At 41.3% G+C, this 27,582-nt stretch overlaps 2 protein-coding genes across 2 annotated transcripts in view; both read right to left on the bottom strand.

Annotated features, from left to right (window-relative positions):
* LOC101620878 (chromosome unknown open reading frame, human C16orf46) overlaps positions 1–20,639 on the bottom strand; it is a 29,010-nt gene extending 8,371 nt beyond the window's left edge. The window contains exons 1-2 of the mRNA XM_012730696.1: positions 20,624–20,639; positions 19,375–19,438 (exon numbers count right to left, since the gene is read on the bottom strand). The gene's annotated coding sequence lies outside the window, so the exon portion shown is untranslated. The remainder of the gene's footprint in view (positions 1–19,374; positions 19,439–20,623) is intronic.
* GCSH (glycine cleavage system protein H (aminomethyl carrier)) lies at positions 10,583–24,376 on the bottom strand. Its single transcript, XM_004690348.2, has 5 exons — positions 24,109–24,376; positions 20,624–20,703; positions 19,375–19,438; positions 13,997–14,128; positions 10,583–13,298 (listed from the first exon to the last, which is right to left on the bottom strand). The coding sequence occupies exons 1-5, from the start codon at positions 24,254–24,256 to the stop codon at positions 13,201–13,203; spliced, it is 522 nt and encodes a 173-aa protein (XP_004690405.1). The 5' UTR covers positions 24,257–24,376; the 3' UTR covers positions 10,583–13,200.
* Between the last annotated feature and the right edge of the window lie 3,206 nt (positions 24,377–27,582).

The raw sequence follows: 27,582 nt of genomic DNA, 5'->3' as shown, positions 1-27,582 counted from the left end.
AAGATTCACCAGAGAAAGAGTGGGGAACAGAACAGGCAGACGATGAAGAGATTGAAGAACTTGTGCTGAAGTGGCTTTGGCTAGCTTCATAAAGCTTTAACCCACTGCGCTATCAGGGAGGGCCCACTTTTCTGGATTTTTGAATCACTTAGGCTGCTCTTTAAAATCCTCATGGCCTCACTGTATCCAGACAGGTTTGAATCAGCATCTCTATGTATAGTGTGTGGGAAGCATAATTTTTAAAATTTCCCTGGATGTTTCTGAATTGCAACCAAGTTTGAGAACCAGTGAATGACTGTGGTTTAGAAAAAGGAGAATGAGACCAAACAGCCCCAAGTTCTATTTGCTGGAGACCTGGAGTCTAACTGTACTATTCTCTCTAGTGTAAGTGTGAAATTTTCTGTAATAAAAAAAAAAAATGACCCTCACTGGTGGCACAGAATGGTTAAAGCACAGCAGTAAGAAGTAAAAGCCACTTCAGTATTCCTTAGATCCCAGCCCCGGAGGTGATCCACAAGCATGGCAGACCTCTCCGGACCCCGCCTGCTGCTCCCCTCAGCAGTCTACTTCTCAGTGGGCCTGTCCTGCGCCTCACTCTGTCTCTGGTGAATCCTCTCACTGCCCCTGCACCTCTGGCCTGTACCCCAGTTCTGTATACAGACATAAATATTAAAATGTTGAGCCACTTTGTAAACAAAAGTGGTTCAGAAGAGAGAATGGAGGATCATAGTGGAGGTCAGAGTACAGTAAATTCTGACCACATGCAAACTGAAACAAATATAGCAAAGAACTGAGCACTTGGTTTGTGTGATTTTAAGTTGGAGTAAAGACATTCTATAAAGACCAATTTTTAAAAAGAGGTGTCAACAAAGGTATAAAAAAAATTGAAAACCATCCATGAAAGTGATTTAGAGAAACTCCATAAATAATTGTCCAGCTACTTTTACATCAAAACTACTTTTACGTCAAAGTACTCAGCCTTCTCACTGAATTTGCTGAACTGTGAAAGTAAGGGTCAGAACTGCAGGAGGAGGGAAAGCACACATTACTCTTTGGATCTCTGACACAGCAGTGTGATCATGCTCTTAATGAACTGAAAGCACAGACTATGAAATGCCTCTTTTTTTAAAAAGATTTATGCATACAGAACTGGGATACAAACTCAAGGTGAGGGGCAGCAAGAGGATTCACCAGAGACAGAATGGGGAGCAGAATAGGCAGACAGACAAAGTACACTGCAGCGGGCAAAGCAGGAGAGGTTTGCTGCACCCTGTGGACCACCTCTGGGACAGAGGCCTGAACTCCCATGGAGGCCGCTGCAGCTAGCTTGCAGTGCTGTGCTTTAGCCCACTATACCACCAGGGAGGGCCCTCTCTTTGTTACATAGCTAGCCAATTCATTATAGCTTGAACACTCTAACCAATCTCAAACTTAGACTTGAACAATGCCCTGCTCCTGAAATGAGTAAATCAAGCTGCCAAGGGTCATGCGAAGAAGCACACCAATTTTGCAAGGGAGTCCAGCAAAAGGACAAGTCTTCTGTTACTACCCTCCTGGAAGTATTGTGTAAAAGTTAAAGTGGGATGGGAGGTGACTGAAACCAAGGTAAACTGAAGTCAGTGAACATATGTGATATTTTCAAATAAGTAATGCTGCCCAAAGAAAAACCTATGTGAAGAAGCAGAGCACCTGAGAAAAACACACATTTCCAAAAGGTAGTGGTCAAAGAGGAACTAAGAAGAGACAACAAAAGCAACAGAAAAGGACCCACGAGATTACATCACAAAATACACAAAGGGCCTCTGTACTTAATTAAGAAGGTGATGCTGTGGTTATTTTATCCCTTTTTAGAAAGATTTATTTATTTATACAGAACTGGAGTGAAGGCCAGAGGTACAGGGGTGGTGAGAGGCAGATCAACAAAATACACTGCTGAGGGGAGCAGTGGTGGGGGGGTCAAAAGAAGTCTGCTGTGCCATGTGGATCAAACTCATGCTGACACAGCTGAGGCTAGCTTCCTTGTAACCCATTGCGCCACCAGGGAGGGCCTATTTTATCCTTTTAATGAAAGTAAAGCTAGATCTATAAAGATTTCCATAAAACTCTGATTTTTGTTTGTTTTGTGTTTCATTTATTTGTGTGTCCCAGAACCTGAGGTCCTTCTTTTTTTTTTTTTACTTTAACATTTTAAAAAGGAAAAGAGACACACCTGCCTTATCACAGGCAGTCAGGGAAGAGAGCTGCTGAGCTGGGGCTCTTAGACATGGCACTGATACATGGGCTATTAAAGAAAAAACTGATAAATTTGATTTCATCAAAATGAAGAACTTGTGCTTTGCCAAACACTCTGCTGGAATGAAATGGGCAGAGAAGGTCACCAAGGGCAACAAGGCAGGAGGCCAGATGGAAGGATGGAACAGCCACTCCTGCTCTCACTCTGAGACCTAGAGCCACCAAAAAGCCCCAAAAGGCAAAAGGCCAAAAATGAAAACCAAGGGCGGTAGTAATACAACACCCACACAATACTCTGGGCTACAGCCTAGCAAAGGACCGTGCCTCATAAGAGGACAGGTCACTGTCTATGGGTTCTCACCCCCACTCACAAATGCAAGAGATTCAGGCCCCAGAGACAACCATGGGGTTTGTTTTACAAACAGGGGAAACAAAAAGCTTACTCGATCTGCAACTGGCGGCTATCTCACCCATATAGTATCAGTAGTGGTCACCAGGAGTGCTGGGCAGCACTGGCCAGGAGTGAGGGCCACTACTGGTCCCTCAGAGGCCGTGTCACGGACTCCTGGTATTAATAATTCTTTGTGAGTTGTTGGGTTATACCAATAAAAGCTCTTTGAGACACCAGACCCCGGGCCTTTTGTGTCTCTTTCAGGCGACGTTAGAGACAGGACTGAGGCCTAGTAAGTGAGAGTTTTTTGGCTTCTCTTCACTCCTCAGATGACAGCTGCTGGGTGCTTCCTTTCTTCTTCTTTCAGAGGCTGGAACCATCTTCTTTTCTTGAGGAGCTGGTGTGTCTACTTAGGCTGGCTCCTGAATTGGTGTTGTCACTCTCCTCCAGGGACTGGTGTCACCTTCCTCAGGCTGAAGTCGTCTTCTATTTTGTTTCAGCCAACCTTGGCTTATATCCTCTTTCAGGAGGATTTGTGCCACAAATCTGACTGGACCATTTTGCAATCCTGCAGCTGATTGGACCATTTAGCAAACAGCTAAAAGCACCTGATTGGTCTCTTCTACAACCCAGGAAGTGTGCCTTGATATAAAAGGGCTCTGAGGAGCAACCACCACGATTGATTTGTGGTCAGAGGCTGGGCCCTGGTAACAAAAGTCTGATTGGGCCTTTAGCACCAATCAGCTTGTAGCTCATAGCTGACTGGTCCATTCTGAGATCCAGGAAGTACACTGCTACATAACGGGTCTTTGTCACAACTGACAAAAAGGCAGTTACTGAGCTCTGAGAAGCAACTGCCACAACTGACTTGTGGTAGAGGAGCAGTTTGAAAGAACTATGTACATATGTTAAAATCCATAGAACTGTATGCCAACCAAAAGTCAATTTTGTTGGGTGTCAATTTTTTTTTTTTTAAAGATTTATTTATTTGTACATACAGAACTAGGGTACAGGCTAGAGGCTCAGGGGTGGTGAGAGGCTTCACCAGAGACAGAATGGGGAGCAGAACAGGCAGATCCACGAAGTACACTGCTGAGGGGAGCAGCGGGCGGGTCAGGAGAGGTCTGCCGCGCCATGTGGTCACCTCCGGGGCAGGCGGGAATCGAACTCATGCGGAAGTGGCTTTAGCTTCTCAGTGCAGTGCTTTAACCCGCTGCGCCACAAGGGAGGGCCGGGTGTCAATTTTTAAGAAATAGGTGAAAAATTATGAGAAGTGTACAGCATACCCAAATATGCTCCCACTACTAAGGTGTCTGGGACCCTGTAACAGGAGGAGAATCTACAGAATATGTTTGCAAATCACTTATTTGGCAAAGGACTTCTGTCTAGCATATGTAAAGAAACTTTAAAACCAACAGTAAGAAAAAAAAAGCAATAAAAAATTAACTTTGCCAAATAAAAAAAGGTCAAAACATTTGAACTTTTCCAAAGAGGATATAATAAGTAAGGCAAACAAGTACATGAAAACATTTAACATCATTAGCTAATAGGGAAGTATAAATTAAAGCCACTTCATTAAAATAGTTGCAAAAGAAATGACAATATTGGTGAACTCAGCAATCACAGGAAACTAATTCTTCATATCTACAGCAACATGGGTGAATATCAAAGGCATAAAACAGAATGAAAAAAGCCCATCTCAAAGAATTATACTGCATGCTCTATAATATACAGGAAAATAGGAATGTTACCCTCTAGATATTCTCAAAAAGATAAAACCAGACTGGTGGTAGAAAGATGTACTTATGTTAAAATCCATAGAACTTTATGCCAACCAAAAGTCAATTTTGTTGGGTGTCGATTTTTAAGATATAAGTGAAAAATTATGAGAAGAGTACAACCCAAATATTGTCAAAGACTAAAAAACCTGTTTACTACATTATATGTTAAACTACAAATGCTGTTGACAGGAGAACAGCAAAGCAGTAAACTTTGTAAAAGAGTCTTTTTAAGGATGATAATTTACATTAAAAATAACTCATGAGAGTGCATTATAAACTATAAAGCACATACAACTATGAGACATTCCTCTTATTTATGTTAATCCACTAGCTCTGAGGCCTCATATTGGAAGAGTACCTTTTTATTAGCTGCAGTCAACAGACTGCTCATTTTTTAATAAGGAAGCAAAATTATCTGAAGTTATTAGGTAGCCTACAGTATTTCAAAGAAGCGGTGGGTCAGAAAGCCGGCTCTGAAGCTGTAGAGTTAGCATCATACCAAATCACATTTCTTGGTACAAAACTAATTGACCCAGCTTTCAGAATATGACACTTGGGCCTCCCGGGTGGTACAGGGGTTAAAGACAGCGCTGTCAAGCTATTACCAGCCAGCTCAGCATGAGTTCAATCCCGGGCCAGCCCGTGAGCTGGCACAGCAAACCTCTTGTCTCACCCACTGCTCCCCCTCGGCAGTGTATTTCAGTACATTTGCTTGTTCTGCTCCCTACTCTGTCTCTTGTGGTTCCTCTTATCTCCCTTTCCCCCTCACCCCCACTTCTGGCCAACACCTCAGTTCTTGAATGCATAAATGAATAAATTTAGCAAACAAACAAAAAAAGAATATGACACCTGGAACTGCCCACCACCCCAGACCTAAAGCATCAAATACTTTTGTCATTATCATGACAGAATTATTTCCCACCCAATGCCAAAAGACCATTTCTTCCTGGTATTCCTTGATTAGTGAGTATATTTTGGGCTCATTGGTGGAACATGGGTCACATGACAGAGATCTTGCTACAGGCTAGCTAGCACAGGAGCTGGAGGCTTTCTGTTCTACCATAATGAGGGAAATAGGAATGCAGTACAGAGTACTGAGTGATAAAGTGCATTTGTCAAGGGGAAGGCTGTCCTAAAAGAACTCTGCAGAGTCTTGTGGACTCCACCTCTACTCCAGTTTTCTGGATTCCACCCCCTACTTCAGTGATTGGAAAACTACAACTCCCAGCAGCACCAAGGAGAGAAATGTGAGGACCTAAGGGCAGAGCTAAGCAGGCATTCTGGGGCTTTGGAGTATAGAGTTAGCAGCGAGCTGGTAAAGTATTCCAGCAATTTTGTATCCCTCTTTCCCTGGGTTGTTTCCTTTTTCCTTTCCCTTTTTTGTAAACAAACCCATTACCTTTTCTGCCTGTGCCTGCAGAAAATTACATTTTGAGTGTGCAAGGCCTCACAGACAGGCAGCCCAACTCTACTTTGGGCTACCCTGTAACACATTCAGAGAAGCCACCACAAATGACCAATTTCTACCACAGCATTTCAGGAATTTCTCAGGAAACTGAGTTGAAAAAAGAGAAGACTGAGGAAGGAAAAGACAACCACTGCTAACCAAGCACCTGATGATCATTATAATTTCTCTAGATAGAGTGATTCAAAGTTACAGATTAGCAAAACAAGGTTTACAAAGAGGTCATCCAAAGAGACACAGCCAGTTAATTTCCAATTACTTACTGCTATATAACAAATTACTCCAAAACTAATGTGTTATATGTGGTAGACTGAATGATAGCCCTCCCAAGATACCCATACCCTAATCCCTCCAACCTGCCAATGCTACTTTATATGGTAAAAAAAAAAAAAACCACTTTAAAGATATAATTAAGGGTCGCCCGTACAACAAATGCTGGTGAGAATGCAGAGAAAAAGGAACCCTCTCGCACTGGTGGTGAGAATGCAAAATGCTTGACCACAATGGAAAGCCATGTGGAGGTTCCTCAAATTAGCAAGAACGGATCAACTATATAACCCAAAGATTCTATTCCTAGGAGTCTACCCAAAGGACACAAAAACATTAATTTGAAAGGAAACCTGCACTCCTTTATTTACTGCAGCACTAATCACAATAATAAGATATGGGAACAACTTAACTGCCCCAAAACAGATGTATGGCTCTGTGGATAGCTTCATCGTGCTGTGCTTTTACCCGTTACACCAATAGGGAGGGTGTATATATACACATACTATTCTGTAATCAAAAAGACAAGCTCATGCCATTTGCAGCAACATGGATAGAACTAGAAGAGGTTATGTTTGAATAGAGCATCTGCTATGCAATAACATGTATACCAGGGAGGGAAAAGGAGATTAGAAAGAGAGAAGGTGGTCTATGACCCCAGTGGCAGAGACTGGAGTGGTGCAGTCAGGGAATATATGAATGGTCACACGTATGTCACTTACTTGCCTTTGCCTGTCTATACAGTCAGGCTGCAAATGCCTGGTCCTAAATTCTTCCACCTGGTTGACATATCCCTAATCATTTAAGGGGGTGGAGGATGTTGATGGGCCAGTAAAAGCAAAAAGTCCAGAGTGTTTAAGTCAAGAGCAGGCTGTAATCTCTCCAAACTCCTTACCGTGCCATTGGCTCCACAATATGCCCCTCCATAGCTAACCCTCTCCTTCCTAGAAGTTTCATGTTTAACAGAATCTGAAATCCATGTCAGAATTTCAGACAGGGAAAGATGGGCTTCTGACAGCTTCATTTGCAGTTCTTAATGAATGTTCCTGTGGATCCTTATAAATGTGTGTTGAATAAAAACAATCTATTATTATAAACACTGTTACATGGCCCTCCCTAGTGGTGTAACGGGTAAAGCACAGCATGATGAAGCTATCCACAGCCACTGCAACATGAATTCGATCCTCCCCCATGACTCACATGATGTAGCAGACCTCTCTTGACCCACCTGCTGCTCCCCTCAGCAGTGTATTTCAGTAGATCTGCCTTTCTGCTTCCCACTCTGTGTCTGGTGAATCCTCTCAACTCCTATCTCTGGCTGTACCCCAGCCCTTGTATGCATTAGTAAATAAATCTTTAAATATATAAATAAATAAATAAACACTGTTACTCATGATGGAAATTGCTTCTTAATGTGCTTCAAGCATATGAACTAAGTAGGTCTTGAAGATGTTTTAAGATGAACAGTCTGGTTGATCGCTGATAATAAAATCTCTAAAGAAAAATGTGACTGGGAATCTAAGCTAACTTTGAACACAACTCGACAGAAGTTGACATTTTGCTTCAAAGTTAAACACCTGCACTACCCAAATTGCAAAATTTATTCACACTTGAAAAAGCGTTACTTTACCTCCCCAAGTCAATTATCAATGACTTATGCTTATTACTTGAACACTGAACACAATGGCTTTATTTATAAAATGATTCCTAGAAGTGCCGTCTTGACATCCAGCCCTGATCTTCAGACCATTTTTACTCAAATCATAGTCTCTAACTTCTGCTCTTTTTCCACACACATTCATTCACTCACTAAATTCCTGTTGGTTGCCTAACACTGGAACACAATAATAAAGCAATGCCCATCTTCCCAGCTCTCACAAGACTCACAGTTTACTAGAAAGAACAAGCCATCAAAACACACTCCACCTAAAGACCAGCCACCTCACACCTGACCCCGCCCCTTCCTACAGTAGCCCCACCCTTTCCATACAGGCCACGCCCACCACACAAGCTCCTCCCCTTCTCCCTAGTTCTTTCTTCCTCACTTAGCTCCTCCCCCACTTCCGACAGCTCCTTTGGGCCACTGGAGACACATGCCTTTCTGTCACTAACCTCTCCTTTCCACTATTTCCCGCCCCTGTCTCCGTTGCTCCTCCCTCACAGGGCTCTGCCCTTTCCTGTCTCCTCCCACCTCCCCATCCATTTCGCGCCGCCCCTCCCCTAGGCCCCGCCACCTCCAAGGTGGAGCTTAGGCCCACAATACCTCTCCCTTTTTCTTCCCCGCCTCAGGGCAGCTTCCTTTCAAGTGGGAAAGTTCTCGCGTTCTGCCGCCCGTGGAATGGTCTGGGGCCTTGCCCCGGGGGCGGGGAGGCGGCCGCAGACGCTCACACCCTCCTGTGGGGCCAGCGGGGTGGAAGACCCCGGGGTACCTTAAGTCCCGCAGGCTGGAGAGGGAAACTGTTGCCCTGGGTTACGGACGGACGCGCTGTGGGCGGAGCGGTGGGCGGGTCTGTGAGTGTTCTAGGCGGAAGTGACGTAAGCTAGCTTTGCGTAACAAAGCTGAGCGCGGGAGGCGTCGCCGGCGGTGCGCGCCCAGCACGTGCTGCGGGCTGTCACCCCCGACAGCGCGACTGACTTACTCGCGAGTAAGGCGCCCACTCATGGCTGCGACCGCCTTTGGGCGCGTCGTGAGGTAAGATGCATTCTATAGTGCCGGCCGGGCTGTAGATGGATGGGAGCCAGGAATTTAAATTCTGTGGGGTACCGCACCCCTCTGCTGGTCGGACGGGCAGTCGATTCCGTGGTGGGCCGCCTGCCCACGGCCACTCCGGCCACCATTTTCAAGAAACCAGGCCGCTCCACTCTCCCTCAGCTGTCAGCTGTGTCACCTGCCCTGTGAGGACAACTGCCCTGGGGTCCTGCTGGCCCCACTGTTCTTAGTTTGCTGGGCTTTGCTTTGCCTTTGGACACCCGCCTACTTGACTGGGCGGGAACTGGTTTGGCTCCTCTGGCGGTACCTGCTAGCACCCTAACTGTGGGTGCTAGCCTCATAGGTGGGCGTTGGCATTTCTTACACAAATGAGAAGTAGACTGGGGTTCTCAGTAGACTGAGGAGCTAGCTCAGGACAGGGGAGGCCACCTTTCTCTCCTTTCCCACCTGTGTGGTGCTGGCACTTCGAGCATCTGGAGGTGCAGCCATGGGTTTTCAATAATATTTCTGCTGTGGAAAGACACTGTGAAAGGGCAACTAGATTTTACACCACATACAAAACACAATTAGAAATCCTCTAAAGCCTAAGGGACAGTCATTTATATATGTACATTATTTTGAGATATTAAAACAAAGTACTTTTCCATATTCCTTTTTTGCTTTAAAGATTTATTTTTTAAAATTTATGCATACAAGAACTGGGTATAGGCCAAAAGTACAGGGGGGCTGAGTGGATTCACCAGAGACAGTGGGGAGCACAAAAGGTGGATCTGCTGAAATATACTGCTGAGGGGAGCATCAGGTGACACAGGAGAGATCTGCTGCACCATATGGGTCACCCCCCTGGTGCAGAATTGAGCTCATGCTTCAGTGGCTGTTGATAGTGCTGAGACTTTAACCCTGTGCCACCAGGGAGCCCCCCCAGACTAACTACTTTTTAAGGCATTATTTCTTTACCTAAAATACACATATTTGGGTCTTGTTTCACAACCTGGAATGGTATGCCTGCATACCTCTGAAAAGTACTGTACAAAACTGCATACCTTATCACATTTCGCGTTAAAATTTTAATCATAAATAGTAGCAAAGATAACATCCAAAGTATAATAAATGTTGGCATTTCAAATTTTACTTAAAAAATATTAACTGACACCCATTATCTATTTAAAAAAGCATGAATTTAAAAACTTTTTTATCAAATTCATAATTGTATTTTTATTTTTTCTCCAGAATCTTGTTCTAACATTTGTGGTCAAAAACTACTGAGTAGTCAACCAGTGACCAAAAATTGAATTCAAAATGAAATTTTAAAATTGTCATGAGACAATAAGGCTAAAACAGTTCATTACTGCTGCTCAGTTGTAGACATTAGGTATATATTCCATGTGGATAAATGGCAAACAAATGAATAATACTGGAGGTATATCATAATGAAATGCATGGGGCTATTCCATTCCGCACCCCAGTTCATGTACACATAACCCTATGTTGCTAGGATAAGACATTCAATTCCAGTTGATTTTAATGGATATGTTACCTTATCCACATTAATATGTACATGATAGGGTTTTTTTTTTTTTTAGAACAATCTCAACATTTTTAAGATTTACTTTTTATGCATACAAGAACTGGAGTACAGGCCAGAGGTATAGGGGATGAGAGGATCACTAAAGACAAGTGGGGAACAGAACAGGCAGATTTACTGAAATACACTGCAAAGAGGAGCAACAGGCAAGACAGGCAAGGTAAGACAGGAGAGGTCAGCTCCCTGGCAGGGGATCCAACTGGTGCTGCAGTAGCTGCAGACAGTGGTTGTGGACAGTGGCTATGTACAGTTGTAGTGCTGAGCTTTAACCCCTTGTCCCACCAGGGAGGGCCCTCTCAATATTTTTTAAGTCTCTTCCATACCAGAAATTAGAGTGACCAGACAAGAAAAAAAAAGGCAGCTCCCCTTCAGTTCTCTTTAAAACATAAATTTTGAAACCTTTCGACTAGCAGGGCTGTTACCCAGTCATTAAAGTTGCTGTCTATTTCTAGAAGGATTTCTGAAGTCTTGACTAAAATTTACTAAATGACAAACTTGACTGAAAGCACATTCTCTAAGTACATATGGAAGTTGGAAGCTCTGGTAAATTTCTTTCCCACTAACCTTGTCTGATAACAGTTATAATGGGCCACTTATACTGAACAAGTTTCATTGACTTATGTTTATAAGAAGCCAATGTAGAAATTAAATCAAGATATGAAGCTCTCACTAAGATCTTAGAGTTGGAAGAGGTCTCAAAACAGAATGATGGATACAGAAATCATCTGGAAACGCTTTTCTGTTCAATTTTGCACCCAAATCTGCTCTTTAAAACATTCTATTTAAAAGAAAGAAAGAAAAAGACTTATAGGGATATATGGTCAGTAGTAAAGCCATGTTTTAGGGATGAGAAATCTTGGTATATATACATTTTGGTATAAATATATAATCTGAGGAAGGCGGAGGCAGGATTAGGTGTGAATAGTGATTGTTGAGCAGTAATGTGGGCAGTTAGTTGTTTTTAAAACTGAAGGTGGGTGGTACTGAAATTTTAGCAGCCTAAGAACTGGAAATTCACAAATTCTGATTTGCTGAGTGGATAAAATATCAACCTCATTTTTGTACTAATATGCCAATGTATAGCCCTCTAGAGGTTTATTAAAACATTGTTTACCTCTTTAAACTACCTTGAGAAGGTGATCTTAACAGAATATTTTTCAATAACCTGTTCCATGTTTTTGAGTTTTAATGATTAAAAAGCGTAACTCAAAATCTTTATTAAGCTGCTCTCTTAATTAAGCTGCTGTTAAGATCTAAACCAAAGGGAATGAGGTCAGAAATTAAATTCTGCTCATTTTGTCTATTTGGAGGGTATTCAATGCCTGTTAGTTTTGGCAGCACTATAATAGAAACGAGGGTGGATTTGGCACTATATTCCCAATAGTGAAGGAGCAAGTTCCCATAATGTTCTGTTCTTTGGTACAGAGTAAGAGTGTGTGTCTTGTGTTAAGAAAGGAGGGAAGAATGAAAAGCTGCCCGTTAAACACTAGTTAATGAACTTTTTACTTTTCACCTTTAGAAACATTCACCTATTTTTCCCTCTCAGATTCCTATTTAAATGTTTTAGTAGTGACAATGGCAAACTGATCAAGAGTGGGCCAGTAATATGAAAAATCTAGCATGACTCCCTCTCTAACAATCCCTAATCTTCCCCATAACCCTTTTCTGTAAAACAGTAGTAGTTATGTCTAACCTAGCACAGGCAAATTTTGACTGTTACAAAGATCAAAGAAGGTAGTATATAAAAATAAGTTCAGAACAAAAAGGTACATGTATGAAATTACTACCCACCCCCTTCTATTTCCATATTAGATACATCTTAATTACTTTCTTGATAAGGTTGTAAAGATATAGTGAGTAGTGATGTGACAACTGGTTTCTGTCTGCTAAGGAACAGTTAAGATCTGTGTGTTACATCCTACCTACTTCATCTTGGTTCTCTAATTTTCCTTCATCACTAGCTGATGGCCCCTTAATACTTCCTTCTACCTGTACTAAGTAGGAAAATAAGAGTCTGCTCTTGCTCTGTGTTAAGTATGTATTTTTATGTGTTTGTTTCTATGACATACATATATCCATTACATACACATAGATTTTTCATAGACTTTCTTAGAACCTTAAGAAAGTCGTAAGTTTCCTTCAAATAACTTTCTGTAATTGAAAAATAGTATCTTCAGATACTAGCAGTCACTAAATGAAATATTAACAGTGAAACAAAAATCATAATTAAGTTGAATGTTTTATTAAACTGTTTCTGATTTTCCTTCAAGGCTGTTGCTTCACTGTATAAAAATAGCACCAGTAAATGCAGTATATTGCAAAATTACAATAGTATGTTTAATCTGATGCTGTAAGACAGTGGAGAAAAAAAGCCCCTTTCCCCACTGTCATTTATTCCAATGAAAAGATTATTAAGTACTTGACCCAAATCCAGTAATAGACATAAGCAAGTTACATTATTATATAAGGCTTAAGATGAAAATGCTGTCCTTAAAGTACATAATTTTATAACTAGTTTCTACCAGGTAATTTCAAGAGTTTTGGTTATAATTGGAGCCTACTCTAAAAATAATGTTGTGAAAAAGATGCATATTGTGCTTATCTACAGTTATTTACAATGTTAAGGGATATTCTTCCAGTAGCATTGTTGCAAGTAGTTTATTTTTCCACTAGATTGCTAGTTGCTGTTTTAAATTATCTATCCACTAATTTAAGACAACTATGTTAGATTAGGTTGTTTTATACTAGTTTATTTAGGGGATTCCATTTTCACTCCTCAATAGATCTTATGTATTTCTCATATGCTTCTTCAGTCATTAGTTCATCTAGTTCTGAAGGGTTACTTAGTGTCATCTTAATCAGCCAACCTGCAACCAAAAAAAAGTATTTTATATTCCAAATTGCCTTTTAACAGAGTAAAAGTCAAATCCATTCAAAATTTAAATTCTGAGCACCTCAAAAATAATCTATTCTTTACATAAGTCATTTATCATTTGTTCCAGCTTTACATTTTAGCTTTCATAATTAAATCAATATCTTTACATATCACAACTGAAAAGAACTACAAGCATAATAGAATCTACCATAATGAATTAAAAAATTTAGAGCTACAACCTAATCCCAATTTTGCCATCTGTTAGCTGTGTGACTTAATAGATAAATCTTTTGGGGACTCAATTCATATACAAAATGGGGTGAACTGCTGTAGCCCATGTTACTGAGTTATTATGAAGATAAAAATGGGAAAGTTAAAAATTATATCACCACCTATTCTGCACAGCTGCTTTATTTCTGAAGAGGTACTTTACAGGTGTTTACAAAATTTACAACTATGATACTAAGAACCCTGTAAAATAGGCAATGCACTTATTGACAGAGATCTTAAACATTATCTTACAATATAGAGCTATTCTCCATTTTTCCTTTAAAAAGCAGGATATCTCTATTTAATACCAACAAGTACAAAACCATGGAGTCAAATCAGCTAATGCTTGCTTTAAACTAGCCCAGATTAAATGCTAACTGTAGCAATTATCCCTTCAAAAAAAGTCCAGCAACAACTTACCATCTTCATAACAAGATTTGTTCACAAGTCCCGGATTTTCTGCAAGAGCTTCATTAATTTCAGTTACTTCTCCTGACAGAGGGGAATAGAGTTCACTAGCAGCTTTCACACTTTCCAAAGCACCAAACTCATCTAAATTGAGAAAATTAAATATTAAACTTCAAAAAGTTAAAGACCTGAAAACAAGCAATGTGGAGAAGTGGTGACCTCTTAATTCAATTACAAGATATTCTAGATATCTTTAGTTAAAAGTAAAACTATTGATTTTGCTTTGCTCAAATCATCTATGAACAAGGGTATAACCATCCTCAAAGTGGATCTGCCTGTTCTAGAAGAATGAACAAGTCGCGGTGTGTGTGATAGCAGATGTTCTTAAATGCAGCAAAACTCAACTTTCTGATAATTTGCCATTGTTCAAAAACCAGTATGATTCAGTAATGGTGAAGAATTGCGTTGTTAGAAAAGTCATGTCATATTTTTACTGTCTTTCAAACAAAAACATGTCATGACCTTTTCGACAGTCTATTAACTCATCAGACCAACTTCTGGCAGATAACAGTAACAAGCTCTAAACAAAGCATTTAAAAAAAAAAAAAAAAGCCTTTTTAGAGTCACCAAATGGGCACTCAATCCCTCAAAGAAGGCACCCAAGTTAGGTGAGGTAGCAGTTTATAGACTTTGTACCCTGACAACACGGCTTCTTCTAAAGAATACTGGGTAACTACAATAGACATAGAAAACCATAGTGCTACTTCTTGAGAGGTTTGAGAATAAAATGTGGGGCTGGAATTTAGGGAAAAAATACCAGAAAAGAGCCATGGTGAAGAGAAAAACTGGTCAGCAGAAGCAGATCCAAGACGACCTACATGTTATAATCAGCAGAGAATTCTAAAGTGGCTATTCCATATATGTTCAAAGACTTAAAAAAAAAATCAATGAGTGAACATATTTGCAAAGTGGAGAATAAAAAGCAGACATTGTAGAACTGTGAAGTACAGAATCTAAAATTTAAAATTCACTGGGCAGTGTTAAGAGCAAACTGGATACAGCAGAAGAGAGGGTCAGTGAATGTAAATAAAAATCATCTGATATTGGCCCTCCCTGGTGGCGCAGCGGGTTAGAGCACTGCACTAGGAAACTGAAGCCACTTCCGCATGAGTTTGATTCCCGCCTGCCCAGGAGGCGACCACATGGCGAGGCAGACCTCTCCTGACCCGCCCGCTGTGTACCTCGTCCATCTGCCTGTTCTGCTTCCTGCCCTGTCTCTGGTGAATCCTCTCGCCCTCCGCATCTCTGGCCTGTACCCCAGTTCTGTACAAATAAATAAATAAATCTTTAAAAAAAAAATCATCTGATATTAACAGATCTAAAGACTGAAAAATTAGCAGAGCCTTAGTGAACTGTGGGATACAATCAAGAGATCCAAACTGAATAATGAGAATATAACTACCAAAGTTTGTGGTCTATAGCTAAGATAGTGCTTAGAAGGAAATTAGTATCTTTAAATTTTATTTTAGACATGAACATCTTAAAATCAAGGATCTGGATTTTTTTTTTTTTTTTAAAGATTTATTTATTCATACAGAACTGGGGTACAGGCCAGAGGCTCAGGGGCGGTGAGAGGCTTCACCAGAGACAGAGTGGGGAGCAGAACAGGCAGATCGACGAAGTACACTGCTGAGGGGAGCAGCGGGCGGGCCAGGAGAGGTCTGGCTCGCCATGTGGTCTCCTCCGGGGCAGGCGGCAGGCGGGAATCGAACTCATACGGAAGTGGCTTCAGATTCTCAGTGCTGTGCTTTAACCCGCTGCGCCACCAGGGAAGGCCAAGGATCTGGATTTTAAGGACACTAACATAAAAATAAAGAAATAAATTTACTGAGAGCTGACATTTAAAAGGAAAGGCAGTGGTGAGTTTTAAAGGACTTTTTGCCTGAGCAGAGGCACCAGTCTGCAGTGTGGGAGGCAAAATTTGAAAGAAAATCCCAGTCTACATTGAAAAAAGACAAGCATGTGGGAGCATTAAAGCTATTAGAAAGTGAGGTACAGGGTACTAAAAAGGAGAGGCCCAAATTCTGTGTGTAACTGCCCAGGTACTGATTGATCCCTAAATCATGTGTGCACAGAGGAAATTCTGGCTAAGGCTTGAGAAAGAGAACATTTTACAGTATGACTAAAAATGTCCACTAAAAACAAAACCAAACCCAAGTCTCCACCTTAAGCTAGAAAAAAGAAAAATAAATTACATCTGAATAAGTTGAAGATAGAAAACAAAGCTACAAACAAAATTTATTTGGAAATAGACAGTTGAAGATTAAAATTGCTTTCTTCAAAAGATTAGTGTATCTCATACATAACTAGAAAGCCTGTTCAAGAAAAGAAACAAATTACCACAAATGTGTAACAGACTTTGTACCCTGACAACAGGCTTCATCTAAAGAGTACTGAATGAAAAAGGAATGAAAAAGATTCCATGGTTATAAAATGATAATAAATGATAAATGAGGGCCCTCCATGGTGGCGCACCAGGTTAAAGCACAGAACTGAGAAACTAAAGCCACTCAGCATGAGTTCAATCCCCTGCCCGGGAGGTGATCCATATGGCGTAGCAGACCTCTCTCTCCCCAACCGCCGGCTGCTCCCCTCAGCAGTGTACTTCATAGTTGGCCTGTTCTGCTCCCTACTCTGTCTCTGGTGAATCCTTTCACTGCCCCAGCACCTCTGGCCTGTACCCCAGTTCTGTATGCATAAATAAATAAATCTTTAAAAAAAAAGATAAATGAGCATCTTTATGTCCAATTTGACTAAATGAAATGGAAAAATTCCCATAAAAATCACAACAAAACATAACAAAGAATCTCTAACCAATGAAAGAGAATCTAAACAAATTTGGTAAAAGACTTAAGAAGAGACTTCATAAAACAAAGATATGAATGGAAAAACATAAGAGCTGCTTAATATTTTATTACCAAGGAAATACAAAATTAAAATCATAGTGAAATTTGTAGCTCCAGGAACTTTGTAGTGCTGGTGAGAACATGAGGTACTACAACCACTTTGGCATACTTTCTTAAAAAGTTAAATACTGGGCCCTCCCTGGTGGCGCAATGGGTTAAAACACAGCAGTGGAGCTTGGCTGCAGCAGCTTCAGTGCTTGTTCAATCCCTGGCCAGAGAGGTGACCCACATGGCATGGCAGAACTATCCTGCCTATCCCCTGCTCCCCTCAACAGTGTAATTAATTGATTTTCCTGTTCTGTTCCCTGCTCTGCCACCACCCCTGCTCCTCTGGCGTGTACCCATAAATAAAATAAAATCTTAAAAAAAAAAAAAAGGTTAAATACCAATACCACGAACCAGAAATTCCACATCTGCATGTATATACCCAAGAAAAATGAAGACATACTCTCACAAAATAATGGATCCAAAAAAATGTTAACAGTAGCTTTATTCATAGTAGCCCAAAAGTCGTAGCAATGCAAAATCCATCAACAGGTGAGAACCTGACCACCAACAGTATGAATGAATTTCAAAACTATGACATTGAACAAAAGCTAGACATGCTACATATTATATGTATTACATGATTCCATTTAGAGGAAGTGAAAGAATGAGCAAGATTTATCTATGGTAATAATCTAAGAAAGATCTTGACTAAGAAAGTTTACATATTGTATACATTCGTCAAATCTCACTGAACTGTACATGTAAATGAATTTCACTGTCCGTAAATTTTACATCAATTAAAAAATCTTTAGCAAAATGTTTAAAGAGGGCATTCAAGAGGACTATCACCCAACATATTGATATCAATAAAATTTCTTTCCGTCCAAATGTAGGTTCAATCCTGAGAGTAAGAACATGAGGAAAGAAACCAACACAACACCTATGTTCTGTGATGTATATGAAAAAGAAAAATAAAGATGATTGATCACAAGGGTCTTCTTATAACTCCCGTAAAGGTTTCTAGGAAGATCTTCATAAAAAAGGGCTATGACGATCATCTATTATATGATGACCAATCAAGATATTGCAAGTCAGGAGGCAGAGAAAGTTCAAAGAAGAAAATGATGGTGTGGAGGAATGGGGAGGAAAGTTAAAGATGGAAAAGATATCACCAGTACTGTCAGAGATAACTCTGAAAACAGAAACTGAAATTGTGTAAGACAGTTTCATATATGTCAAGGAACTCATGAATATAACTCACCTGGCACTACTGGCTCACTTTCATCAAGCACTAAATTTTTGCTGGGCACTATGTTTTGTCAAATCTCACTGAGCAATTAAAAAAACAATGTTAATTTCATCCAATCTTTACAAGAACTGTATGAGATAGCTATCATAATTATCCAGATTTTGACACTGAACATGAAGCCATGCTCCTTCCTGATATTTTTCACTGCCTCCAAATAACGGGAGATTATACTTTTTAACTCAGTAGACCTCATCTGACACTGTATCAATGTGTATATATGTTTGTGGTGGGAAGCAGGGTGCTAAGGGCCATTTTCCTCTATTATAAGGTATGAAAAAGCTAGTTATTCTCCTTCCACTGTACTCCTTGCAGCTAGGAGTAGCAATAAACCCAAATCTGGCTAACAAGCTATTAGACAAAGAAGAGAGCCTGCCTCAACAAAGCTGTCTGGGCCAAAGGAATAAGGAAATATAATGTGAATGAACAGCCACCAAATAAGCTCTATGTATCAGTTATCTGCCACCACTTTAAAAAATCTATAGTTGGCCCTCCCTGGTGGCGCAGCGGGTTAAAGCACAGCACTGAGAAACTAAAGCCACTTCTGCATGAGTTCGATCCCCGCCTGCCCCGGAGGTGACCACATGGCGTGGCAGACCTCTCCTGACCCGCCCGCTGCTCCCCTAAGCAGTGTACTTCATCGATCTGCCTGTTCTGCTTCCCGCTCTGTCTCTGGTGAATCCGCTCACCCTCCGTATCTCTGGCCTGTACCCCAGTTCTGTATGAATAAATAAATAAATCTTTAAAAAAAAAAAATCTATAGTTAATGTGAATGAGAATTAACCATTTATAAAGCTAGCTCCCAAAGAGAGAGCTCTTGTCTACTTTTGGATACTGTCACTTGAGAATGTGATGCTTGAAAATTTTGCTGCCATTTTGCCTCTATATGAGGCAGAAAAAGTACCTAGAGGTTGCCATTGTTGACCTTCACTGAACCAACCCTATATCCAACTATCTTCCGACTGTGTGAGATATGATAAGCCCCTACTTAATCTACTTTTATTTCAACTTTCTATTACATGAGTAAAAGCACTCTGACTATGTAAATAAATCGTTATCCAAGGCACAGAGTAGGTAAAAAAAAACTAATGGTATGAATCATGACATACAAAGATAGGAAGAATACTTACCTTGTTTGTTCAATTTTGTCCCAACTTCAGGAAGACTACAGTAAACAACATCTCCCAAAGCTTCCTACAGAAACAAAACCAAAACAAACAAAAAACTTCTAAAAGATCAAATCTCCTAGAAACAGGATCAAGCCAAACACTGAATCCCCTAAATTCAAATAGTAAATATTTTACACTTGAGAGGCCACATTCTTGGGTTTTTCTTATAACATTAAAAAAAAAAACAAAACAAACCAAACTGTTCTGCATGCAGATGGCCACAAAACAGGCCACCTGCTGAATAGCCCATGAGCAGTAGTGAGCCCTGCCATGACCCATACACCCTCCCCCCCACCCACCCCCAATACTTTTAGCTTCTCTAAGAACAAATGCACTTTTGCATTTCCATCCATGCAGTTTTAGTAAGTCATCATCTTCCCTACTGCATTTGTTGAAATCCTATCCACTGGTTTGTAAATCACAGTCCTCATGCCTGTGCGCCTCGAAGACTTGACCTCAATAGGTGATCACCACCAGGTGATGACAACAACTTGCACCACTCAGCTCATCCATCCATCATGCTACACTTTGTGTGTCCTTTTCCAACACCTTCAACGATATTTCACAAAGTATCCTCTACTGAGCCTCAGTTGGAGCACAAATATGCCCATGAAGATAAACTGTCAACAATTCTCACTATCTGAGCTTCCAAGATTTCTGAAGATTCATGCACAACCCCCCCCCAAGTTGGCACCCCACTCTTCCTCCTGCCCTACTTCACACGCAAATCCAGTTCAAAATCACTAACCCATGCTGTTCTTTGGCTTCTCATTTCTCTTCTATAATATCTCGATATAGGATCAATAGAAATAGGAGAATAGAAAAACACAAAAGCTAAATAAAAGGTTTCCCTGTGTGTAGCAAGTGTCAGCCACTGGTAGCATGTATGACACTGCACCCAAAAACACTGTCACACCACACCATTTTTTTGCGTGTTCTGCCCTTAGTGGTCCCAATATGAAAAGGCACATTTTCCTTGAGTAAGAAGATGTCGTTACTGCTTTGATTTTAAGTGTCAATCTTTCAGTATTTCTTAAAATACTACACATTGCCCTAACTAAAGTGTTGGTTTGTTTTTTTAAATTCAACTATGACTGATATTTTAAAAAGAACCTCAAAAGCCTGAAATACTAAGGGGAATAGTAAACAATTTCTAAGAGGTACAGACCCCATTTAGGTGGAAGACAAATATTTCAAGACAGTCCAATACCTGTGCAAAATTGCTGATTCCCACTGTTCCAATACCATTTTCTGTTGTTATCCATTCATGTTTGTCTGTGAATTTACGCACTAAAATAGAAGACCAGTATTTCAGAAAAGCAGTGGCATCATTTGTTTAAAAGCACCTTTCATATCAGCACTATCAAAAGACTTTCCCAGTATTTATGTTTGCCTTATTGATATTGCCTTGCAGTAGTATTCCATCTAGTACAGAACAGGTCGTGTGAAAAGGTAATGCAACTTCTCAGTAGTGGTGTCATTTCGGCTTGATGTAAAGACCTTGTGCATCTTTGGAAAAGATAGTTATCTGGTCTTATTTAGTCTAAACCACAGAAAATACCTTGGCACACATTTCAAATATAAATTTCTGTTCCTCAAAAAGATAATGGAGCAATAAAGTTCTGAAGGCCGCATAAAGACAGCTTATAAATGATTTAACTAAAATAAAACAAAACAAAACAGTGCCTCCTTGGGTAGAGTTGACCTAAGGCTTCAATGAGACTCGGAATTAACCTGGAAAATTAAATTAACCTGGAAAATTAAAACTTGACTGATTTCTTAAAATTCCACTTTAATGGACCTGAAGCCTGTCCTTGAAGAAAATGGGCTATCATTCAAAATCCTCATTCAAGAGTCTCCTTAGAACCTGGCCATAACTGATGGAAAGTATTTAGGCTTTAATGTTAAAGGTACTTGCTTTGAAGACTAAGCTTTTTAAAGTATATGCCATCTCCTTAAGTGTGTGTGTGTATACATACATACATATATACATATATATACATATATATATATTATAGATTTATTTATATATGCATACAAGAACTGGAATACAGGCCAGAAGTGAGGGAGGCAAGAGGATTCACCAGAGATAAGAGTGGAGAGCAGAACAGCAGAACAGGCAGATCAACTGAAATACACTGCTGAGGGGAGCAGTGGGCAAGATGGGAGGTCAGTTGTGCCATAAGGGTCACCTCTCTAACTGCGGATCCAACGCTTGCCATAGTGGCTGCAAATAGCTTCATAGTGCTGCACTGAAATCCCCTGCATCCCCAGGGAGAGCCCCTCCTTAAATATATTCTTAAGTATTTTTTCCAAAAATGAAGTATCAGAAGTTAAGGGAAAATGTTCATTAATTCACATGCTGTTTTAGAGTTGGTCTTGCTGGTTCACTCACACCCAAAAGATAGTTATACTTAAAACAGCTTAAATTGATTAGATTATATCACTCTAATATACAGACTGAAGGAGTATAATTTATTACATTTTTCTCCCCCCCAGTCTTTAAGAAACTTTCTTAATTTCATATTCTGGTAGAAGTTGTGAAATCTGTCACAAAGAAACTTGTTTTGCTTCATTCCATTTCAATATAAAATGCTTCAGGTGAACCTGACCTTTCTACAGGAAAAGCTAAGTTTTCTGTACTGCCTTGCCTTGAGGTATTCATACTTCAGCTTAGAAGCTCTACCCTGCAGGAAGCCTCACAGGCATTCAGCTGCTCCCACAGCACTACACTTCCATCCTGAGTCAACATTTTAAAGACACTTAACACATCACAGATACAACCTGGTATATACATATGTGGTCTATATTATATACATATGTAGACTGTTAAATATAAAGCAAGCAAGAGCAGGGTCACTAAACCTTAATGTTAAAACTAGTCAATGGCCCTCCCTGGGGGCACAGCTGGTTAAAGTGCAGCACTATGGATGCCACAGCCACTTCACTGAATGTTCAATCCCGCCCAGAGGTGATCCACAGGGCACAGAAGACCTCTCCTGTCTTGCCTGCTGTTCCCTCAGCAGTGTACCACTTGGATCTGCCTGTTCTGCTCCCCACTGTCTCTGGTGATTCTTCTCACCACCCCTGTTCCTCTGACCTGTACCTCAGTTCTGTATGCATAAATAAATAAATCTTAAAAAAAAAAAAAGTTTAGTCAAGTGAAAGGGTAGTAGATAATAGTTATTTGGCTACAGCTTAGTTCTTCCTATCATTCATTCTATTACAGCTCTAAAATAGAATTAGCAATTATGAGCAGTTTAAATCAAAATACACCTTTTTAAAGTAAGGACTGGAAAATTAAATATGACTTCTCTGAGACAATATATTATGTTGACATTGGCCTTGCCATGTTATCTAATGTTTAATCTTTCGAGTAAGGTTGCCAATTCAGTAGCTGAGCAGCTCCAAGTTTATAGAGGGAAAGGCAGCAACTTTACCTTAGCTGAATGCACCCAGGACAGCTTGACTTCAAACTCCACAAGTTACTTTTTTTTTTTTTTTTTTTACTAGGCCATGCTGTTTATGCTAAAGACAATCATCAGTAGAATGCTCCTTTAACCCTTGGCCCAAAAGTTAAATAGTGGGACAGAGTTGGTAAATAATTACATTTTTACTGAGCCTCAAAAGACATGGGATTTGGCCTTAGAAAATTAGGTGTTTTGATTTATGAAAAATTTGGGTTATCCTTCCAAAGTCACGGGTCAGAAAAAATATAAGTTATATTAATATCAGTCATGTTTTATTTTATACACTAACATTAATAACAGCATTTACCAAGTATTTACAATGTGTCAGACAATGTGTACTCCATTTACATTATTTCATTTCATCCAGCAACTGTGAATTATAATAAAATTACAATTTTTCTCGTGAGGGAAGCCGAGTTGGAGACTTAAGTGACTACCAAGGTCACAGAGGTAGAACCACAATTGGAATTGCTATTAAAAAAGGGTGCTTCAATCAGATCATGGGTATCATACGTTGGGCAATTTTAACTGAAAAATGCAAAGAGCCAGCAATGGATAATCAAAAAAGTAGACTTGAAATTAAATTCTTAGATTTGACAAATACTTTCCCCTGGTACAGATGGCTAAGGCATTTATGGAGCAGGTCTCCCGGTTATTTCTTCCATTTAAGTCAGGCCTCCCTTCGTCCCCAAGACATCCACGAGTCAATGTAGACTTCAGAACATCATCTGTAGTAGAAGACTTTATCCTTCACTGTTTCTTAGGAAACAGGTGCGTCTCTAAGTTATGATCGCTGTAGGTAGTAAAGTCTGGATCCGGTGCTTCAATTTCAGTAAATAATCTTGCTTTAAATTTTCTCTAGCGTTCTCATTAATGGTCCATTCATTAAACTCAATTTTATTACTTGTCTCCACTTCCAGGGTCCACGCTACACATACGCGCGAGAAGCTAAGGCAGTCCCGGTTGCAGGAACCAGTGGCCGAGGCTCCCGCTGCCCCGCGCCCAGGCCCCTACCCTGGGCCCCCAAGTTCAGGACAAAGGCTCGATGTGGTCCGCGCCACCTGCAAGGAGCAGCGGCACGCGAATGGGGTCCCGCAATAAAAAGAAGCGCCGACAGGGATTCGCCCGGCTGGGAACAGGAACGAAAGGTGAGGAGCGAAGTGGAGGGCGCCCCCACCCTGACCCAAGGCGGCACGGCTCGGCCCACGTGCCCGCTCGCGCTTACCGGAGAGTTGAGCAAAGCCTGTGCGCAGCGTTCGGACGGCGCCCGCTTGCATGCCCCAGGGCCGCGGCCGGTAGGGCGCGATGGGCGTCAAGGAGGCGCGCAGGCTGCAGGCCGCGGCCCGCAAGCTCAGCGCTGCTCGCAGCGCCATGTTCGCAGGTTGCGGGGTTGTCAGCGCAGCACCTCCGACACCCCGGCCAGCGGGAGCGGGACGGGGCGGGGCGGGGGGCGGCCCCGGACCGGAGCGAGCCGGAGCGAGCCGGCCGGACCGGAGCGCCGGGCTGCCCCAGGAGGGGCGGGGCCTGTTGGGACCGCGAGCAGGGGGCGGGCATTGCAGGCCACACGCGACCTCGGATAGGGTGGCGTGCGGGAGGGGCGTGGATAAGTGAAGGGCGTGACACACGGAAGGGGCTGTGCACAAGGGGCGGGGCGGGATGGGATGGGATGGAGCTACTGGTAGGGGGCGGAGCCATGTGTCTGGGCCCCGCTTCCTGGTGAATGAAAGCTCTGGTTCATAACTGTGGGCCCTGCCTTTCGTTTGCGTGATGAGAAGGTCTCCAAAGGCGTGACACTTCAGGGACAGTGCATTCACCTGCTATTGGGCCCTAGGTTCCCAGGTAAGGCACGGTGCCCCCAGTACTATTAAAGGATGCTGTCCTATCCTCCACCGAGGCTCAAGGTCAGAACGGAATTCGGGATTCGTGGCCAGGTTCAATTATTCCAGCCGAAACACTGGTTGGGTATTGACCAGAGGAGCACCGAGACTTAAGCAGTTTCTCTTTGACTGGAAACAGGGCCTCCCTGGCGGCGCATGGGGTTAAGTCTCAGCACTGTGAAGCTGCAATCACTGCAGCACGAGTATGATCCCCTTCCAGCGAGCTGACCCATATGTTGCAGCAGAACTTTTGTCTTGCCTGCTGTTCCCCTCAGCAATGTATCTCAGACAGTTTGCCTATTTTGCTCCCCATTCTGTCTCTTATGAATCGTCTCCTTCCCCCCACCTCTGGTATATATCCCAGTTCTTGTATGCATAAATAAATGAGTCCTTAAAAAAAAAATACTGAAAACAATCCAGGAACCCACTTTACAGATCCCAAGAAGCACAAAAACCTCCACAGGGGTTATGAAACTCTTAGAGGGGCAGGGACTTACCCAGTGGTCGTGATGACCAGTAGCCAGTCAGCTAAGGGCAAAGCAATCAAAAGGAGGAGTTAAGACACAGCATGGTCAGTTCCTTTGTTTATGCTTACATAAGCCAGTGATTGAGGCCTTATGAGAGTCTCAGAAGACACATCTCCAGAATGACCTGACCTTTAACAGTGGGCATGAATCAGCAAACTAGAGTGAAAAACACACCTCCAGTATTGTAGGATTGACCCCTTGTTTCTGTGTGAGTGTGTGTGTGTGTGTGTGAGGTGAGAGAGAGATTAATAAGTTGTTGCACCAAGCTTCTGCCCCACTTATAAATTGGAATTGTCAGCACATCTCGAATGACTTGCAAGGACTGTCATGCCATTTTGCAATGAGCAGATAATCATTTAGGAGTCCTTGTTGAGTAAACAGAAATTCTCTCTTCAGTCTTCTCCTTTTTGGTAGCTGTTACATTCCTCAAGGACAAGGCTCTGGAGGCTCAGGAAGGTTTGCTAGCTTGCCCAGGATTGGCATGGGGCGGCGTTTATATCTTAAGTAGCTCTGAGATAGTTGTAGCGGGACCTGACCTTTAGTCTGACTAGCAACCTACAGTTCTGAAGCTCTGTTCTCCTTGCCTCTTTTTAGGGTGGTGATTGACTCACAGTCACCACCTCTAGGCTTCAGATCTTGGCTAGCTCCTATGTCAAAATTCTATTTTTATTGTTGTGGGTTTTGTTTTTGTTTTTTACAAGTTGGTGCATCATAATGCAAACCATGTCCTAAAATATCTATTCCCAATCCCACTTGCTACTCATTTGATAGAAAGGAAAAGATCACATAATCAGTGTGTGGGTTGTATTGCACATTCTTCTTCAGTAGGGGAACAAACACTACTCCCCCCAAAATATATCTCTGTGGCATAATGATTATGTCTCTATGGCATGATCAGCTCTGAAAGCTGAGTGGAGGTTGCCCTTTTGTCGGGGACATTTGCACGTGTGAAAGAAGTCCTTCCTTTGTGAGGGTGTCTCCCTCACTACCTGGAAGACTAACAATGGAGAAGGTAACAACTTAATCTGCCTAACAGTCGCCCTGTTTACTTTGCTTTTTTAGTAACTGACCTTCTCTCTGCAGTATACTTTGTCTTTGACTGAAGTTGTTTAAGGCGCTAACTTAAGCTGTTTTACTGAATTTCTTACTTTTACTGAGTTTCTCCCATGTATGCAAGAGATTTACATGTTACTATTAAACTTTTGTTTTCTTTACTCTTGTCAGTATGTCTCATGTTAACTTGAATATTTGCTACCCTAGAAGAAACTAGAGTGAATGGAGAAATTGCCTGCTCTTCCCAATACCACCAAAAAAATAGGAAGAGTATTACTTTTTTTTTAATATCTAGCAAACACTGTGGATAATCAGAAATTCTTGTTTTTATAAAAATCTTTGTACCCATTGCTGAGATTGAAAGGTCATTTCATTGCATATTTGGTACAGGAACCTGAAAACTGCAGTTTTTTTCTTTTTTTATCTTAGAAGGGGCCCATTTCATCTCTTTGAACTGATATATAGATATGTATATATATATATATATATATATATATACTGATATATATGTATAAAATTTCTCACCTAACAATATGATCCAAATGTTATAGGGCACCTCAATTCTGTTAGAGGACAGGGGGAGAGGGACAACCCTGAAGCCCCAAAATCCTGCCTGCTCTAAGTGGGTTCTGCCATCCACCACAATAAGACAAAACATATAAAACTTTAATGAAAAGGGACTTTAATACAGTGAATATACAATACAGAACACAAAGAATATAACTTCTAAATCAAACACCTGAAGTTACCCATCCCCTCGTGGGCAAAAGTCAATCCAAAAGGGATTGGCCCAAAGCAAGGCCTGAAAGCCTGCCCCAAGACTAAAGCACCTTCTGGCCAGGACCCATGGAAAAGGGTCAGAAATGGCCTGACAAATCTGGGAGGAAAAGAACAAAAGCAAAATCAGTAAAATTCTGCCATAGTCACCTCCCTACAGGTATCTCACCCACATCTGCTTTAACCAGTCAAGGGTCAGGAAACAAGCACTGTTGCTGCTCCATGTGGCTTCCTCAGGTCTTCTGGCTCTCCATTCGGCTTCCTTCTCTTCTTTTCCCTTCTCTTCTCAGCTCCACCCTCCTTCTGGGTGGGGCAGGGAACCTGGAACTTCCCTTTTTCCTAGGGACCACCCTGTTACACAAAGAGTTGTCTTTATTTACCATGTTAAAAAAAAAAACACTCAACTCATCCAAATAAGTTTGTAGATATCATTAGCTTTATTAAACAACATGAATTCAGCACGTG

The sequence above is a fragment of the Condylura cristata genome, unplaced genomic scaffold (genome assembly GCF_000260355.1).
Source record: "Condylura cristata isolate star-nosed mole 26May11 unplaced genomic scaffold, ConCri1.0 scaffold00028, whole genome shotgun sequence".
NCBI lineage: Eukaryota > Metazoa > Chordata > Mammalia > Eulipotyphla > Talpidae > Condylura > Condylura cristata.
Note: the sequence above shows the minus strand (reverse complement) of the source record. Positions and strands in the feature narration are given on the sequence as shown.

Coding starts and splice junctions, on each gene's coding strand:
- GCSH (XM_004690348.2), bottom strand. CDS start 24,256: ATGGCGCTGCGAGCAGCGCTGAGCTTGCGGGCCGCGGCCTGCAGCCTG. Junction 20,704..24,108: donor AGGCTTTGCTCAACTCTCCG/GTAAGCGCGAGC, acceptor CTTCTATTTTAG/TGCGTAAATTCACAGACAAA. Junction 13,299..13,996: donor CAAATCTTGTTATGAAGATG/GTAAGTTGTTGC, acceptor TTTTGGTTGCAG/GTTGGCTGATTAAGATGACA.